Here is an 18590-nt window from a genome sequence, read left to right on the forward strand (position 1 = left end):
TATCAGGGATCTCTGGGGTGTCTTTGTTTGAAATCATTAACAATAGCAGCCCGTCTGACAGCCTGGTGGAAGTGTTTCAACAAATGTGTCCTTAGAAGTTTATTTAGATGGTGCTATTTCGAACAATTCTGACTTTACAATTAACATGAAACCACTGTACTTGTGCATACGAGTTAGAAAAGGCTTCACACACCTGCAGCACATTTTTAAAGTAATATCCTGGTCTTATTTTCTCACTTGATGCAGACGTACAGGATACGGACATTTATCTGCAATACCTACAACTTAAATCAGTTGTCCACTCACTTAATACTGAGCTTAATACTATAAATGTTATCTTTCCACAGGCAACTTCAACATCCAATTACAAAAAAAAAGAAACATGGGAATCAGACCTATCACTACTAATGCCAACATCTGGAATGAGATTTGCAGAAGCATCTATTTCAAAACAAAATCTGCCAATTTACAGCTAATGCAATATTAAATATTCCACAAAACTCAGCTTTCTAGACAAACAACTTTAAATAGGAGTCACATCAGGATTGTTCACAAAATTAGGTAAATGGTTTTATGCAGCTCTGCTTTTACAGTTAAATCGACTTAAACTACAGTATAAAAGAGCCCTTGCACTGCAGTGGTGGTCTCTTTGATTGAAGCCCAAGTCAAAAAAGCCCAGTATGCAGATGGCATTGCTGTCTTCAGTAATAGATTAAAGTTTATTGTCATGTACACTGCAAAACACAAATGGTTACTCTGAGCAATGAAATTCTTGCTTTGCGAGTTCCCAGGCAGGGGACAGAAGTAGTGGTGGTTGAAGTGAGCCTTCAGAAAACGAGGGAAACGGCTGGCTCACCAGAGGAATGGGCGCAGGCATCTGCCAGGTGGCAGGAGTGTGATCTGTGTGCCGTGGGTGGGTGCGGTCCTTAATGATGTTGTGTGCCCCTTTTCCGACCTGGGTGATGTAAATCTCCTGTAGTGGTGGGAGGGGTACTCCACAGGCAAACTGTGCTGTTGGAATTACCTCACTGTGATGGAGTTTGTCAGGACACTCTTTGCTGTGCATCTGTAAAGGCTGCTAAGACGTTTGGAGGTTAATCGAAATTTTCTCAGCTTCCTTAGAAAGAAGAGGTTTCAAGATGGAAACCATCATGAACTGAACACACCTGCAAAGCAGGTTGCTGAATTTAGATGCGTGAGTGTCATTGAATACCTGTGCCTGTGAAAGAAGTTAGTTGCACATGATTATGTTCTTTCTAGCACATGGCTTTGGAAATAAATATAATTCCATATTTTAGTTATAAAAAGGGGGTTGTCATAGTTTACCCCTTCAACATCAACCAGGTAACCAAAAAACTCAAGACGACCTCAGAATCTGGAGCTTTTTCCTATAAGAGATCTGGAAGTGAGAAAAGGCAATAAATAGACATTTTCACATAAATCTGCAACAGTAGGGCTGATGAGAAATAGAAATCTATTTTAATATTTGATATCTGGCAAATAGGTCTTTAAATTAGTTGGTGTTGATGCTTCTTATCACCTGTCCATGGGCCTTTGGAGAAAAAGCCCATGGACGGTGTCTGCTCATTATACTGGAGTGCTTTTGAAGAGAGGTATTTTGAATATAACTTTGTAAGGTGTAGTCCCCTCACTTATGTACTCATCAGTAAAAAAGCTGTCTTTGTGCCATCTGAATTTCATGTTAATTCCAGACAGAGGAGGATTTTTTTAAAGGTTTATTTGAAGATCATCACACACTGACAGTGTTTTGTTTTTTTTTACATCGGAGTTTCAGTGGTAGAGCACAGAGACAACTATGAAAAAGGCAAATGTATTGATTTATTTATTGATTTGGTGTCGATAAAGTAACTATCTAAACTCTGTAACATTAAAAACAGTCAGAATCTTCTCCTTCACTCATGCATCGTTTCACTATAAAACAGTCACATCACATAAATCCTGCTGAGGGGAGATTACAAGTGCAGTCTCTTCAGAATCTTCATCTTTATTTCCACCACTCATTCCTTCTGAATGACTTTGACCTTCATCACTTGAGGTACTCGTTTCATCCTCATCCTTGTCCTTGCTCTGGTTCCCCTCCTCTTCATTCTGTCTGTTTAGTGCCCTCTCCCTCAGATCATCCCCCTCCAAACTTGAGCAGTCATCCGAAGTGTCGCTGTCTTCCTCCTTGTGTTCTCCTTTTTCCTCGTTGCTTAGTTCATTATTAGCTCCTTCTCCACCCCTCCACACCTCTCCCTCATCTGCCTGTCCTCCTTCTGTGTCCTCCATGGCATCCTCCTCCATGGCATCCTCTGCTGGTCTCTTGTCCCCTGGCCAAAGCTGAACACCCTGGTGGTCCTCCAGGTTCCTGATCCAGGTTCTCAGCCTCTCCCTCACATCTAATAGGAACCTGGGCACAGAGCCGCTATGGCCGGACTGCTGGCACACGTGATGGAGATATGCCACAAGCACCATCAAAACCATGATGACCAACAGAATGACAATAAGCCAAATCTTCACTGCCTTTCCGGTTGTGGGGGATGAGGAAGTTGTGCTAGGTAGAGCTGTATTTGTTGTACCTGATGGAACAACGGTTGTAACTGAATTGGATGTTGGGGAGGATGTTGTTGTGCTGTTTGTAGCTCCAGAGGGAGAGTGTGAATAGCCTAAAGTTTGAGTAGATGTCGTATTGTTCTCTAGAGTATAGTTTTGAGTGCCGGTAGCAAAAGATACGGGAATCAAGAGTATCAGTATAAACACTGACATAAGAAGGATGGCTTTGGTCCTCATGGTGACTCTGTAGATCACTAAAAAGACAAAAAGCAGAAACTGCAGTTAAAATGATGTGAATCGCAAGAAATGACCTCAGTAGCTCTAAACTCAATGAACAACTTGTGAACAGATTTGTCAGGTAATGTTTCTTTAAACACTAAATGATTATTCAGTTTTGTTTATATAGTACCACAACAACAGTTGCCTCAAGGCGCTTAGTATTGTAAGGTAAAGACCCTACAATAATACAGAGAAAGCCCAACAATGACACTTTGGGAATGAAAAACTCCCTTTGAACAATCAGAAACATCTGGCAGAACCAGGTGACCAGTAGGGGCTGTGGGGAGGGAGATGGTCAACAGTGGGTGCCTCCCCTACTAAAGAAGCATGCCGTGGTGGAGAGCTGGAAAAAGAAGCAGCGGCAACAACAGGTAGACACTACAAAGGCACACACAGGAAGACGTGTGTGTAAAAACATAAACCCCACATTGTTTGCAATAAACAATTTCTGTAAATGTGCAGATGTGATTGTTTGCCAGCAACTTTCCTCTCTATTTGGAACTGTATACAGTAGATACAGCAGTACCTGTACTCTATAGCTCCATCCAGCAGGTAAATAGTTACATATTGTTAATGCACATATTTTAAATGTTTTAAAGAACTTCAATAACTCAATAGACTCAAGACATTTGCCTGAATATTTAAAAAAAATGATTTATAATGTTTATTTTCATTCTTCCATGATATGACATTAGTGTCTCCTCACTGTGCAGCTGGTCTTTTTTCCTGCTACTTATCTCTTCTCCTGCATATTGCATTACCATTCTGAACATGTGTCTGTCTCGTGGTTACAGCGTCACCAGTTTGCTCTGGTTTTTCAGAGGTTTTTCTTTCCCACGTTACTGAGTGCTTGCTAAGAGGGGAACTTTGCATTACACTGTATACAACAGATGCATAGAGTCTGACAGATTGGAGATGAAACTACTTTAGCAGAGGTACAAAGGTGAAGAAGAAGCAAGAAATCTGCTATATTTAACATCATAAATGATAAACACGCTGTACAGTTACAGCAGCTGTGATTTAGCTAGAAGCCAGGCAAACAGGTTTTTCACTTGCATTTTATTTAGAATTGAACTATTGACATTATTAACATCATATTTTATAAACTGATATCTGAAAAAAATGTTCAGCTATGATTATGAGACACACACCTGTGTGAAGTGACAATCAGTCATGCTTGTATTAGTTACAGGAAGTATGCTGTCATAAGAGTTTTAGTTGCTTTTAGGATAATTAAAAATACAAGACTGACTGATGAAAAGCACACGGACACTCGCTGAAAACTTCACGAGGTACACCTGGTCAGCTGCTTGTTAATGCAAATCAGCAAATCACATGGCAGCAACTAAATGCATGTAGGAATGCAGTCATGGTCGAGATGACATCAGAACGGCGAAGAAAGGTGATTTAAGTGAATCTGGTTGTACTGAGTATTTCAGTAACTGCTGATCTACTGGGATTTCCCCATATAACCATGTCTACAGTCTACAAAGAAACTGGTCAGAAATAGAGCAGCAGCAGCTTCCTGTGTGAGAACGCCTTGTTGATGCCAGAGGTCAGAATGGCCAGGCTGTTTTGAGCAGACAGGAAGACAACTGTAATAACCTTTCTCTATTTGTGTTGTGTACTCTTCGTTGTGCATTTCAAAAAGAGCACCTTGGAATGCTAACACATGAAGCTTTAAGCAGATGGACAACAGAAAACCACACTGGCTTCCACTCCTGTTAGCAAAGAACAGGAAACTGAGTCTACAGTTTTTGTGAAGCCATGAAAACCGTTTGCACAGAACACTCCACTAATAACGAGAATGCCAAATGTTAAAGTAAAAAGGTTATATTTGCCCTGTTCACTGACTCACACTCGTTCAGGCTCAGGATGTGGTTAGTTCTGTGCACTCTGCATCTGTGTTTCACTGAAAAAACAGGAAATCGATTTTGCACCTATCTGCAACTTTGCAACAGCAACTGCAGTAATCAGGGGGTTTTCTAACTGGCACCTGTGAATTCTGACTGTTCTATACACAGGACTAATTGTTCTTTTCACTGACAACAAAGTGAGTTTCACTGCTTCAGTCCACTTCAGATCACTGAGATCTGCACGTGGCCCACCATGTTAAATATTTATAGTGTGGTCACTGTAATGAAGCTTTCATTGCAGTGACCACATTAGAGTTCCTCATGAATAATGACAGCTGCTGAACTCTTATGAATCTCTGTAAAAGGAAACTCAGTTTCAGTTTAGTTAAATCATCCCAGGACTGAAGCTGATTCCGCATGTTACATATTTTATTACCTTCAATTCAGATAGATTTCTCTCATACTGAAACACAGGAAACGTTTGTTCTTTGAGAATGAAGAACATTTACAACAGGTAGGCAGAAGACAAGGAGGTGAATAAATATGTCCAATAAAGAAATGAGTTAAAATAAATGGGAAACTTTATAATACCAGAAAGATACAATATTAAAAAGTAACAAACCAAACTAAAAACTGCAAGTATTTACTTACTCAGTAAATGAACAATTCAGTGAAGTAATGCCAAGCTCCCAAGAAAGACAGGATGTGAAGGAGGCAAAGTTATAGCTACGTATGTGAGAAGACTTAGAGAAGGGAAAGAAAGCAGACACTGAGGGTGGGTGGGGGAACAACAAAGATGAAGGCTTCAGAAAATAGCTTGCCACATGCTCTCATCTCACAGGTCTCATGCAGTCATTTGTCTAACTTTCCTTTTCTAGCATTCAAATGCAGCAGATATAAAATGCTAAAGACAGAAATTAAAGCTGCAAACACAGAGGGCAGATGACCTGTGCTACAGCTTGGGCGAGCTGTTGGTGATTATACGCACGCAGTCGTTTCTATAAAGCATGTGAAGTTTAGGACAGATTACATGATGTACAACTGTGAAATACAATGTGATGTCCTAGAATAAAACAGCCCTACAGGTCATGTTAATGTCCTAACACAGGGGTCAGCAACCTTTAACACCCAAAGAGCCGTTTGGACCCAGTTTCCACAGAAAAGAAAACACTGGGAGCAGCAAATACTTTTTGACATCTAAAATGAAGATAACACTGTTATTGTTTTTTACCTTTACGCTTTGTATAAACAACTAAATTGTGTTGCTTATGAAATCCATGAAGTGCTACAGAGAAAATTAAATTTTATTTATGTAATGAACACATTTTGAACTCTTAAAAAAATATAACAAAAAGGAGATACACCCAGGTGAAGGTCTCTTTTAAATGAATTAAAAAGCTGAACTTAAATTATTCATATAGCAAACAAAAACTGTAGTGAGCCGTCATCCTTATATCACCTTTGGGATTTTGCGGCCTGTAGCGGAGCTTTGACCTGAATTTTAAAAATAATTGGAAAAAATCAACTGAAAAATAAATATTTGCAAAATATCTGGATAAATATTTATTTTACATGGCTAATGTGTGTGTCGCAGTGTGGTCTGCAGTGCCGCTGCAGGGGAGGCACCTGAGCGGCATCCTGTCAGTCTGTGCTCTCTCTGCTGTTGTGTTGGTGTGTGTGGGCTGTGAGCTGGACAGCTACAGCCGGCTGTGTGGCTACAGCAACCATGTGTGTAAAGTGGTCAATCCAGTTGTTCAGTGATGATGCGACGAATCCTACTTCCGGGCCTAAAGTAGTCTGCGTTTAATATGGCTTTTGTGTTGTTAACATATTTAATGTTTTGTATTTTCTTCTATTTGATCTCAAAAAGCTCCTAAAACAGTCAGTGATCCCTGTTGACCTCCCTCGGCTTTTATTACCACTAATCATTTATTTAAGCTCAGTTTTTAAAACCTTAGGATGTAACTACAGCCCAGCCCATGCAGCAGTATATGAATGACTAACCTTGTATTGTGGATGGATTATCTCAGTTGTTCTCCTGGCTGAAGTTTGGTCCTTTTACAGCATCCTGCCATGCGATTACATTTGTTCCTGACCACCGAGAACACTCGCGTTAACTTTTATCGAGTGGAAAAAAAGTTAGCTTGTTTATATTATGCTAACATAGCTGTGTCGCTAGCGGTCACGTAGCACATCATTATATACCAGCTAGCCCAACTTCAGTAACCCTACAAACGTCACTGCTGTTTAGTTTTCTGTCTTCATTTATGCTGGAAGTGATAGCAGAGCTGTACGTTTGAATTTGTTTCCAAAACCCCGCAGTCAGGACATGCTATATTGTATTTAGATAGAAGCTAGCGAGCTAACTCCCTGCTAACTTCTAACTCCGTTAAATGTCATAAATTCCGTTTTCATGGATGCCTGGATGTTAAACTCAATTGTTACACCTGGTAGAGCAGAACGCTGATCATTTTATTAAAGATGAAAGACTTTAGACAGTTTTTCAACTCTCAGTAATGCCACAGTGATCGTTTGATATATGGACCTGCAGCGGAGTTTAGGCCCAGACATGGCTAGTGACGTCAGACTGAACAACCGGATAAAGAAAAAAAGCATGTTCGTGCAAACATCATTTTTTTCCAAACCACGTGAAGCCGCAGTATAAAGACTAAAGAGCCGCATGTTGCCGACCCCTGTCCTAGGAGAAGGCCTGAAATAGTGAAACGAGAACATTTTAACCCTCGTGCTCATTGTGAAAATTTAGCATAAACATTGTTGAAATTGCTGTTCTTGGTGCTCCCTTAACAGACCACAACAAAATACAGTGCACTCACCACAAAACAAAGCATGTTGCTGCTACCTTTGAAATATCTCAGCTTGCATAGGAAATATAATGCCCATCCCTTCTTGTAACCAGCCTTTGTAAGCTTGTTGTCAGCCTAAACACCCAAACATACGACTTAAATCCTGTTCTGCCCTCTTCTTTCACCATCTCTGAAAGTCTTATGTAGCAGACGATTTCTCCCAAACCACACCATTAGTGCTCTGTACTCCTGCTACTGTCATAAATGCACAAGAGAGTTTCAAGAGGTGGAGCAAGACTTTTCTCTGCATGTGAGCTGAGGCTACTGCAATGACATCTTGTGGCACTATGGAGGCGTTTGCTATCCCCATGTATGAGACCCACACATTCTCTGCATGTGCGTCTCTCAGCTTAAGCAGTGTCAGAGCGTAAATGGAGCGGATACACCAACATGGCTCCAAATTTACATCATTTCAAGTCACTAAATTAAAGAAGTTATTGTAATGATATAATGAATCCAACTCACAAAAGAAATGAGTAAAAAACACATTTCACTATTTTAGCTTCCTCGATGCTGCACACTGATTAGATATTTTATTTTAGGTTTCTGTAATGCGTCATCCACCACTATGCACGAGCTCTTTGATCAATTGTATTGTCTAGATGCATTCTCCATCATCCAGGTAAGTAAATCTCCAAAAGTTGATTGTGTTCATCTGGACGTAGCGTTTTCAGTGGGAGAAACGTTTCGTCACTCATCCAACTGACTTCTTCAGTCTCAGCTGACTGCAGGTTTCCCCAACCTTATAAACGATATATTTGCATAATGACTGAAACCACCCACTGAAGGAACAATGATGAAGGAACTGTCCTCCCAACTGTCCTTCCAGGCCTTTGTTCCTTCAGTGGGCTAGTTTCAGTCATTCTGCAAATATATTGTTTATAAGGTTGGAAACCTGCAGTCAGCTGAGACTGAAGAAGTCAGTTGGATGAGTGACGAAACGTTTCTCCCACTGAAAACGTCCAGATGAACACAATCAACTTTTGGAGATCAATTATATTATTTGTACTAAAATATACATTCATGTATGTCTTCTTGTTTTTATGACAGGTTGAAGGTTTCGGCTGCAGTATCACTGCCCACATCAGCAACAGGAAAAGTGCAGCTGCAAAGGCTGAACCAGAAGCAAATTTGTGGCAGTGACACCACACTCTCATCTCTCGTGACCCCACACTGTCAGAGGATGCATGTAAATGCATGCGGCATGGAAAAAACATATTTTTTCTTTGTTTGTTTCACAGCAGGTAAGCTTGCTTGTTTTTCTCATCAGCCAATCTTTTTGGTAAAATGGTTCTAGGAACCATATTATCTTGATATATACACAGTACAGCAGCTAAAATAACTATTGAACGCCACTTTTCCAAGTAAATACATTTCTAAAAGTGCTGTTGATATGAAATTCTTACCAGATGTCGACAATAATCCATCCAATCGACACATGCAAAGAAATCAAACCATATATGTCCATAAATTATGTGTAATAATGAGAAATGACACAGGAAGTATTGACATGCATACTCTGTGTAAAAGCCTTGTTGTTGGTGATGACAGTTTCAAGGGCTTGAGGGTCCTGAGCAGTATCTTAGCTGGGGTGGCTGTAGCTCAGGAGGTCTCTGTCTGCATGCCAAGTATCCTTAGTATCTAAGATACAAACCTCAAGTTGCTCTCTGATGCATCCATCACAGTATGAATGTGCGTGAATGTTAGTTAGTGAGCACTTAAAACCATAGAAGAAAGTGTGAATGACTGTGTTTGGGTGAATGTGGCATGTTATGTAAAGCGCTTTGAGAATCAGTCCATTTACCATTCCCACGACTGCACTCTTCTGGACAGAGATCTTGGATGTTATTCCTGGGATCTGTTGGAGTCACTGCACCGAGTGCTCCGATTACCATTGGGACCACCGTTACCTTTACCCTCTACATTTTCTTGAGCTCGTCTCTGAGCCCTTGGTACTTCACCAGCTTCTCGTGTTCCTTCTTCCTTCCTTAACCATGTTGCTGTCATTCAGTATCACTACATCTATCATTACGGCCGTCTTCTTCTGTTCGTCTACCACCACTATGTCCAGTATATATACAGCCTGCACCTGGGGTCTTGCCTGGTGTGATAGACCCCAGCCTCTATGGATCTTGTGCTCAGAGCTTGTTGTTGTGCTGCCATGATGAAAAATCTATAGGCAGTTTTAGGTTTAGATCAACAAGTCATAAAGACAAGCATCCCACAGTAGTATCTATGAAATCGGCATTGAACAAATTTATAGAAAATCAAGTGTTTTAACAAATTGGAGTTTAAGAATTGATTTCAAGTCTTGTTTCTAACTTTGATGTTTAGTACAGAGATAATGGCTGCTATTTGCATGTGTACATTTAGTGCAGGCTACCATAAAACTTTCCATCTCATAGAAACATAGCACTCTGTGAATAGATGGCTCACAACCCCCCAAACATTGTGGTTAGCACCTTTTTTTTCTTTTCTTTTTCCAAATGTAGTATTTGTCTTTAGTCTACTGCATGTTACAAAGAATGTTTTTGTTCTATGTTGCTATTTAATGTTCTGAAAGCTTAGAGGAGGGTTGTTTATGAATCCTGAAATCCTGCAAATGATTGGAGGACTGTTCAGAACTACATAAACTTGTGAAAATTCGGTGGGGTTTTTGTTACCGCTATGCAGAGTGTGCTTAAAAAAGAAAAAAGAAAAAGTATTTCATGATCCTCAGTATCTGTGTGTAGAAAATTACCCTCCAACTTGCTAAGAAACTACTAGATATCTAAACCAATTCTCTCTGGACGTTCGAACTCAGCTTGATCATTGATGAAGACTGTTACTGTGACCTGAAGGTTTATTGGCTTTACTTTCTACATTTTGTAATCGTATCACCAGACCTGCAGCTGATAGGTACCGACAGGCCAAGCGGAATGCGGCTCGGGTAGTGGCTGAAGCAAAAACTCGGGTGTGGCAGGAGTTCGGAGAGGCCATAGAAAAAGACTTTCAGACTGCCTCGAAGAGATTCTGGCAAACTGTCAAGCGTCTCAGTAGGGGAAAGCGGTGCTCTCAATTCAATTCAATTTTATTTATATAGCACCAAATCACAACAAAAGTCGCCTCAAGGCGCTTCACAGATACAGAGAAAAACCCAACAATCATATGACCCCCTATGAGCAGCACTTTGGCGACAGTGGGAAGGAAAAACTCCCTTTTAACAGGAAGAAACCTCCAACAGAACCAGGCTCAGGGAGGGGCGGGGCCATCTGCTGCGACTGGTTGGGGTGAGAGAAGGAAGACAGGATAAAGACATGCTGTGGAAGAGAGACAGAGGTTAATAACAGATATGATTCAATGCAGAGAGGTCTGTTAACACATAGTGAGTGAGAAAGGTGACTGGAAAGGAAAAACTCAATGCATCATGGGAATCCCCGGCAGCCTACGTCTATTGCAGCATAACTAAGGGAGGATTCAGGGTCACCTGGTCCAGCCCTAACTATATGCTTTAGCAAAAAGGAACGTTTTAAGCCTGATCTTAAAAGTAGAGATAGTGTCTGTCTCCTGAATCCAAACTGGAAGCTGGTTCCACAGAAGAGGGGCCTGAAAACTGAAGGCTCTGCCTCCCATTCTACTTTTAAATACTCTAGGAACAACAAGTAGGCCTGCAGAGCGAGAGCAAAGTGCTCTAATAGGGTGATATGGTACTACAAGGTCATTAAGATAAGATGGGGCCTGATTATTTAAGACCTTGTATGTGAGGAGCAGGATTTTGAATTCTGGATTTAACAGGAAGCCAATGAAGGGAAGCCAAAACAGGAGAAATCTGCTCTCTCTTTCTAGTCCCTGTCAGGACTCTTGCTGCAGCATTTTGGATTAGCTGAAGGCTTTTCAGTGAGTTTTCAGAACTTCCTGATAATAATGAATTACAGTCGTCCAGCCTGGAAGTAATAAATGCATGAACTAGTTTTTCAGCGTCACTCTGAGACAGGATATTTCTAACTTTAGAGATGTTGCACAAATGGAAGAAAGCAGTCTTACATATTTGTTTAATATGTGCGTTGAAGGACATGTCCTGGTCAAAAATGACTCCAAGGTTCCTCACAGTGTTACTGGAGGCCAAGGTAATGCCATCCAGAGTAAGAATCTGCTTAGATACCATATTTCTAAGATTTTCAGGGCCGAGTACAATAACCTCAGTTTTATCTGAATTAAGAAGCAGAAAGTTAGCGGCCATCCAGGTCTTTATGTCTTTAAGACATTCCTGCAGTTTAACTCATTGGTGTGTGTTATCTGGCTTCATGGACAGATAGAGCTGGGTGTCATCTGCATAGCAGTGTAAATGTATGCTATGTCTTCTAATGATGCTGCCTAAGGGAAGCATGTATAATGTAAACAGAATTGGTCCTAGCACTGAACCCTGTGGAACTCCATAATTAACCTCAGTGTGTGAAGAGGACTCTCCATTTACATGCACAAACTGGAGTCTATTAGATAGATATGATACAAACCACTGCAGTGCAGTACCTGTAATACCTACAGCATGTTCTAATCGCTCTAATAGGATATTATGGTCGACAGTATCGAACGCTGCACTGAGGTCTAGCAGGACAAGCACAGAGATGAGTCCACTGTCAGAGGCCATTAGAAGATCATTTGTAACCTTCACTAAAGCTGTTTCTGTGCTGTGATGAGCTCTGAAACCTGACTGAAACTCTTCAAATAAACCATTCCTCTGCAGATGATCTGTTAGCTGTTTGACAACTACTCTTTCAAGGATGTTCGATATGAAAGGAAGGTTGAAGATTGGCCTATAACTAGCTAAGACTGCTGGGTCTAGAGATGCTTTTTGAGTAAAGGTTTAACTACAGCCAGCCTGAAGGCCTGTGGTACATAGCTGATTATTAGAGATAGGTTGATCATATTTAAGATCGAAGAATTAATTAATGGCAGGACTTCTTTGAGCAGTTTTGTAGGAATGGGGTCTAAAAGACACGTTGATGGTTTGGAGGAAGTAATTATTGAAGTTAACTCAGAAAGATCAATTAGAGAAAAAGAGTCTAACTTAACATCAATGGTACTAAGAGTAGCTGTAGATAATATTACATCTGTGGGATGATTACTGGTAATTTTTTCTCTAATGATAAAAATGTTATTTGTGAAGAAGTTCATGAAGTCATTACTAGTTAACGTTAAAGGGATGGTTGGCTCAACAGAGCTCTGACTGTTTGTCAGCCTGGCTACAGAGCTGAAGAGAAACCTGGGGTTGTTCTTATTTTCTTCAATCAGTGATGAATAGTAAGATGTTCTGGCTTTGCGGAGGGCTTTCTTATAAAGCAGCAAACTATTTCTCCAGGCTAAATGATGATCCTCTAAATTTGTAACTCTCCAATTTACGAGTCATCTGCTTTAGGCTACGTGTTTGAGAATTATACCACGGAGTCAGGTACTTCTGATTTGAGGCCTTAGTTTTCACAGGAGCTACAGTATCCAGAGTCGTACGTAGTGAGGAAGTGAAATTATTAACAAGATAATCGACCTCTGTTGGGGTGGCGTTCAGATAGCTGCTCTGCTCTATGTTGGTACAGGGCATTGAAGATGATAACAGTGGGTGGATTATATTCTTAAACTTAGTTACAGCGCTTTCAGAAAGACATCTACTTTGATAAAGTCTACTCTCCACTGCTGTGTAATCAATTATTGTAAATGTAAATGTTATCAGGAAATGATCAGACAGGAGAGGGTTTTCAGGAAACACTGTTAAATGTTCAGTTTCTCTGCCATATGTTAAAACAAGATCTAGAGTGTGATTAAAGTGGTGGGTGGGTTCTTTTACATTTTGACAGAAGCCAATTGAGTCTAATAACAGATTAAATGCCATGTTGAGGCTGTCATTTTTAGCATCTACATGGATGTTAAAATCACCCACAATAATTATTTTATCTGAGCTCAGAACTAAATCAGATAAAAAGTCTGAGAAATCAGACAGAAACTCTGTGTAAGGCCCAGGTGGACGATAGATGATAACAAGTAAGACTGGTTTCTGAGTTTCACAGCTGGGGTGGATGAGGCTAAGCATCAGGCTTTCAAATGAATTAAAAGTCTGTCTGGGTCTTTGGTTGATTAATAGGCTGGTGTGAAACCGCCCCCCCATTGCATATAATGGCTGATCAGACCACTTTGACACACAATGGGGATACTAAACAAAACACAATCATAAACAAAGAATGCAGCACAGTCTGGTTTGTTATTAAACTAAAGATCAAATAAGAAAATCAAAAGTATTGAATCCTAAACTCAATATCCAATTAAATGCTAATACTTTTTCTTTCAGGAGGTGGTGGTGCAGTCCAATTATCCTATTGTATTTAAGGGTAAGACGTAAAGAAACAAAGGTTAGTCAAAAGTCAAATTAACGAACTGGTGTGGATATGTAAGTAAACTAAATGTGCGTGCTTACAAATAGAACAAATTTATCCAAACCAGTCAATAAATTTATTGGAAACTAAAGTGTGTTATTGTGTTCAAATGAAGAAATGAAAATACACAAGAGTTACCGACTTTAGTGTGGCCATGGGTTTGGCCATCACATGGTGCCTGTGTTCAGTTTAGGTGCTTCTACCTGTTGTTTTTGTTTTGTTTTTTGCTTTCCTGCTAATGTGTCATTGTCTTTCTTCTCGCTGGGTGCATGATCTTCAAACTCTATTATACATCCAAGCTGCTATGAGAAATCAGTTTTCCGTGCATGATGAATCTCACCCTCAGTGGTCTCAGTATGTCCTCACAGCCAGCGCCAGTGGAGCTACTCGGTGACCTCTCACTGGCACAGACGGAGGGTCTGTGCCAGTGAGAGTGCAAATGTTTGCAATATAAAAATAAATGAAAAATGTAAACATCTATGTTTAGTGAACTTTGCAGTGTTGCTCTGTGGTGCAGCTACGACACTGTAGCAAAGTTTACACACTATGTCTACTTGATCCACGTCTGACTCCGCGAACCCATAATGTTTCCACACCACTGAAGTTTTTTTTACCTCTCTTTTCAACCAACGGCAGTCACTCTCCTCTCCAAATAACTTCTGCTTAGCTTTCCGAGCTTCCCTCGGGTCCTCTTAATTGTTGTGACACGTGTTCGAAATGCAGAGAGGTGCGCTCGATTTGCCACACGGAGCAGCGTGAGAGTAAAGCACGAGGGAGGGGCTAATAATCGGCTCAGTCATTTTTAATGATTGTTGAAAGCCCAGATCGTAATCGTGATTAAAATTCGATTAATTGAGCAGCCCTAAATAGGGGTCATCATTTTATCACCTCTAATATTTTTAATCATCTTTCTTTGCTGCTATTTTAAACATTGGTGATGCTTTTTTCCTGAACAAAGATGTAGAGATCATGGTTCTGTCATGAAACCGCTGTGCAGGCAGAAAAGGATCCAAAAGCAGACTTCACCAAGGTGTGACGTGAACTCCAAAATCCCAGCTTTCTTTGCTGGGAAAAGGCGATACAAAACTAAACTGGGAAATTCTAACTCACGAGGAAACACCGGGAGAGTGACACAGCCATGAGGGAGGATAAGACACGGAACTGAGGGAGACGCAGACATAAATGCACAGAAGGATCAGACGTGGAGCACACCTGACACAAATAAAGATAACAAAACAGGAGAAGAGCAAACACAACACGATGCACACTGATGGGAGACTATCAAAGTTAAACAGGAAGTACACTGGAGGGAGAGAGAGGACATGGAGGAACTGGGGGACGTAGATAAACATGACGAAATGAGGGGCAACGAGGCACAAGAACTCACACCACGATACAAACACAGACACACAGAGGGCAACAACACAGGGAGAAATCTAATAACTGAACTAACAGAACAACCCAGGCACTAAATAATAACAAAAGTAGACTTAACGTGATACAAAATGACATGAAGTACAAGAACACAAAACACTGGCTCAAATGGCCCAGAACCATGACAGGTGCATCCTTTCAATGACCACTGTTCACCCGTTTTAGACAGCAAACAGAAACATCTTTACCCTGTGTGAAATACAGCACGTGCTGTTTCAAGCGTAGTTGTCAGAATGTGGAACATTTGTGGATTTCCAAACTCCAGGTTCATCTTTGTCATCTTATATTCTTTTAATATGGTCAAAGATGTGAGGGCTACATATTTTTAAAATTGAATTTATCTTTAAACTTCAACACAATCAGAGACACCTTTAAGCTCTTCTCTGTTTACTGAAATGAAGAGTATTTTTTTGTTAATAGCATTCATGATATCAGAGACGTTATTAGCCCTCCTCCTTGCTCTCTGACCACATGCCTTAACTGGCTGACAATCTCAAAGATCTTTGTATCAATATCTCTGAACACTCAACAACATCAGGCCTTTAATTTCTGGTTGTTTACCTAAACAAGCTGTTATTTAGCACTGACCCCTCCCACCTTCAGAATTTATCTCCAAAATATTAGAAAAAGTGGTGGCCAGCCAGCTTTCAGAGGTTTAAACTGCTCACAACATTTGAGATACATTTCAGTCTAAATTTCAACATGATATTTCACATTATATTTTAATGCATAGAGATACAGGTGAATATTCAACCCTTGTACACAGCAAATCCAGCATGTCCAAATTAACACTGTCGGATTTGATTTCAACACTATTAAAGTGTCTATATGGGTCCACACCAGAGAGTGTTAATTTAACTTTTTTTGGAGAGTTGGTACGTTAACTCTTATTTACACCAAATCCTCTTTGAGCCATTACTTGTGTAAAGTATTTTCCCAAAAGACAAGGACACAGGCAACAGGTAATACTGAACTAAATGTAAAACCTCAACCTTTTTCATTTTTACCTAAACCATGTGCACAAAACTCTGGAGGGATCTATGCTACCGTAGAATCCAGTCAGGACGCCTGCTACTGCTGTTTGCTCGTTGTTTTTTTTATGGGCGATCGTTTTCAGGCTTCAAGCAGCACCATTATACCAACATTTCACATTCTACACATTGTTTTAGGTGTATTTGACCAAACGTTTGACTGAAAATTCACATGCAAGCTTTTTTCAAGGCTGTGGTATTTGCCCGCAAACAATACCTTTCAGCTAGCTAAAACAGAATATTATGCTATCAGCGAGCAACATGGCTAATGCCTTTCACACAGCTTTGTCTCAACTCCAAAGAGCCACAGAAGTAAAAGCTCATAATAATAATTGAAACAATCTTTGAAAAAATGACTTACCAAGCATGGCAAACAACTCAAATATGTAGAGCAAAATGTTCTGAAACGGCTTCACTTCAGCTTGGATTGGAGCCGTGCTGGGGGCGGAGTCTGTGAATTTACTCTGTTGGTGTCATAGCCCCTGTAGGAGTTCAGAGTTAAGAGGTCAGGAGTTAATGTTTCCATTGTAACACCTCCAGATTTGACAGAGAAACACTCATTTTTAACACTCGATTTTAACTACTATCATTTTACACCTCAGAGTTACATTAAAAGAATGTGACTCTGCTTAGAGTAAAATTAACTCTACTTTTGCAAGAAGACTATTAACACCAAAACATTTAACACTTTTGAATTTGCTGTGTACCCTTGGAAGTCTCAGCTGCCTTTCAAAGTACCTGACTGAGAGACTTATATCTCAGGGTCGCAGCTCTGGCTGGCTTCTTCCTCTGTCACTCTCACTAAAGCTTTTCAGTTCCTGTTGCTAATTTTGTGTCCTCCTCTGCGACTCCATCTTGTGTTGAGCTGCTAGGTTCTGCACTGCTATCGTGTTTGCTCTGTACATCCTCCGAGTTTGACACACCCTGAATAACTAAGAAGTCTCATATCTTTTTTACACAGATGATGTTCAGCTGTGTTTGTGTTTCAAACACTAGAACATAGCCAAATTATCTGTCCTTCAAGACTGCATACATACTGCAACAGAGAAGAAGACATCAGAGGGTCTTCTTCTGCATTTAAAAAACAAGACCAACATTGGCCATTAGACACACAAACAGGACTAGTCCTGAGTTTTTAGCTGTACTAGGTCTTTGCAAGTATTTTTTCTGCATTTCTCTTTGATTACATTGATGCTGATGCACATATTATAGAAATGTGGAAGAATATACAAGAGAAACCAAAAGATACTTAAAGTTTGTAATTATTATTCTTTGAATGATTTGGGTAACTGTTTGTTACAGTTTTTCACGATTGCTAAGACACATTCCTGGAAAGCTGCTCTCCTGTTCCCCAAACTGTGAACACAAAACCCAATTTCCAAGCTACATTCACAAATCCTCTGATTCTTCTTGCAAAACCAAACTTTCACCCTAAAACAGTTGAATTTGTGCTCAAAACTGAACTATGCCGTCAAATCATGCCTCAAGTCAATCTAAATTATATTCTCTACTGAGTAGTCACTAAACACTACATAGAAAGTAGTTTATGTTATGTTAATGAGAGTGCGGGGAGTGAGTTGGAGGGTGGGGTGGGCTGCTTTTAACTATGTAAAGCACTTTGTGCTACATTTTTTTTTGTATGAAAAGTGCTTTATAAATAAAGATTGATTGATTGATTTAATAAACTCAGCCGTCTGCTCCTTGCTATCTCAAATATAACAGGACACCGGAGTATATTCTCAAGCATCTGACACTTCTGATAATCAGCTGTCTGCTTGACATTTATTCAGCTGTGTAAAAACTATAACTTTAATCTCAGCCAAACCGATTTACTCCGGAACAAATAAAATACTGAAAAAAGTTATCTAAGTGACTCATATATCATGTTTAACCTGAGTAGCGAAAGACGGCGGTGGGTTTGAAAACGATTTGCCGGGAGTCCGGTGCTCTCACGGCTCTAGTGAGCCTCGCCCCCGGCTAACTATCGAGCTAGTGGGTAACAGACGTCTCCAAAAACGTCGGAGCGCTTTTGAAAATATGTGGTGTCCTGACAAACTGAGCAGATATTTGAGGTTTCCACAGCTACATTCTCGCCTGAAAATATGTTAAATGTTTATTTTGTGACCCAGAAAGAATAATAAGAGTAATATTAAAACTAACAGCTGCCGCCAT

At 40.2% G+C, this 18590-nt stretch overlaps 1 protein-coding gene across 4 annotated transcripts; it reads right to left on the reverse strand.

Moving 5' to 3' along the window:
• Window positions 1-1820: 1820 nt before the first annotated feature.
• On the reverse strand, window positions 1821-16799 carry LOC113024834 (uncharacterized). Of its 4 annotated transcripts, XM_026172194.1 has the most exons (3): window positions 7523-7844; window positions 5340-5431; window positions 1821-2807 (listed from the first exon to the last, which is right to left on the reverse strand). In XM_026172194.1, coding segments are annotated over exons 2-3 (876 nt in total). In that variant the 5' UTR covers window positions 5341-5431; window positions 7523-7844; the 3' UTR covers window positions 1821-1932. The 4 variants fall into 4 exon arrangements, with proteins under 4 accessions (XP_026027979.1, XP_026027978.1, XP_026027981.1 ...); XM_026172193.1 differs by lacking the exons at window positions 5340-5431; window positions 7523-7844 and adding an exon at window positions 16780-16799; XM_026172196.1 differs by lacking the exon at window positions 5340-5431 and having other exon boundaries at window positions 7549-7844.
• Between the last annotated feature and the right edge of the window lie 1791 nt (window positions 16800-18590).

The sequence above is a fragment of the Astatotilapia calliptera genome, chromosome 6 (genome assembly GCF_900246225.1).
Source record: "Astatotilapia calliptera chromosome 6, fAstCal1.2, whole genome shotgun sequence".
Classification (NCBI taxonomy): domain Eukaryota; kingdom Metazoa; phylum Chordata; class Actinopteri; order Cichliformes; family Cichlidae; genus Astatotilapia; species Astatotilapia calliptera.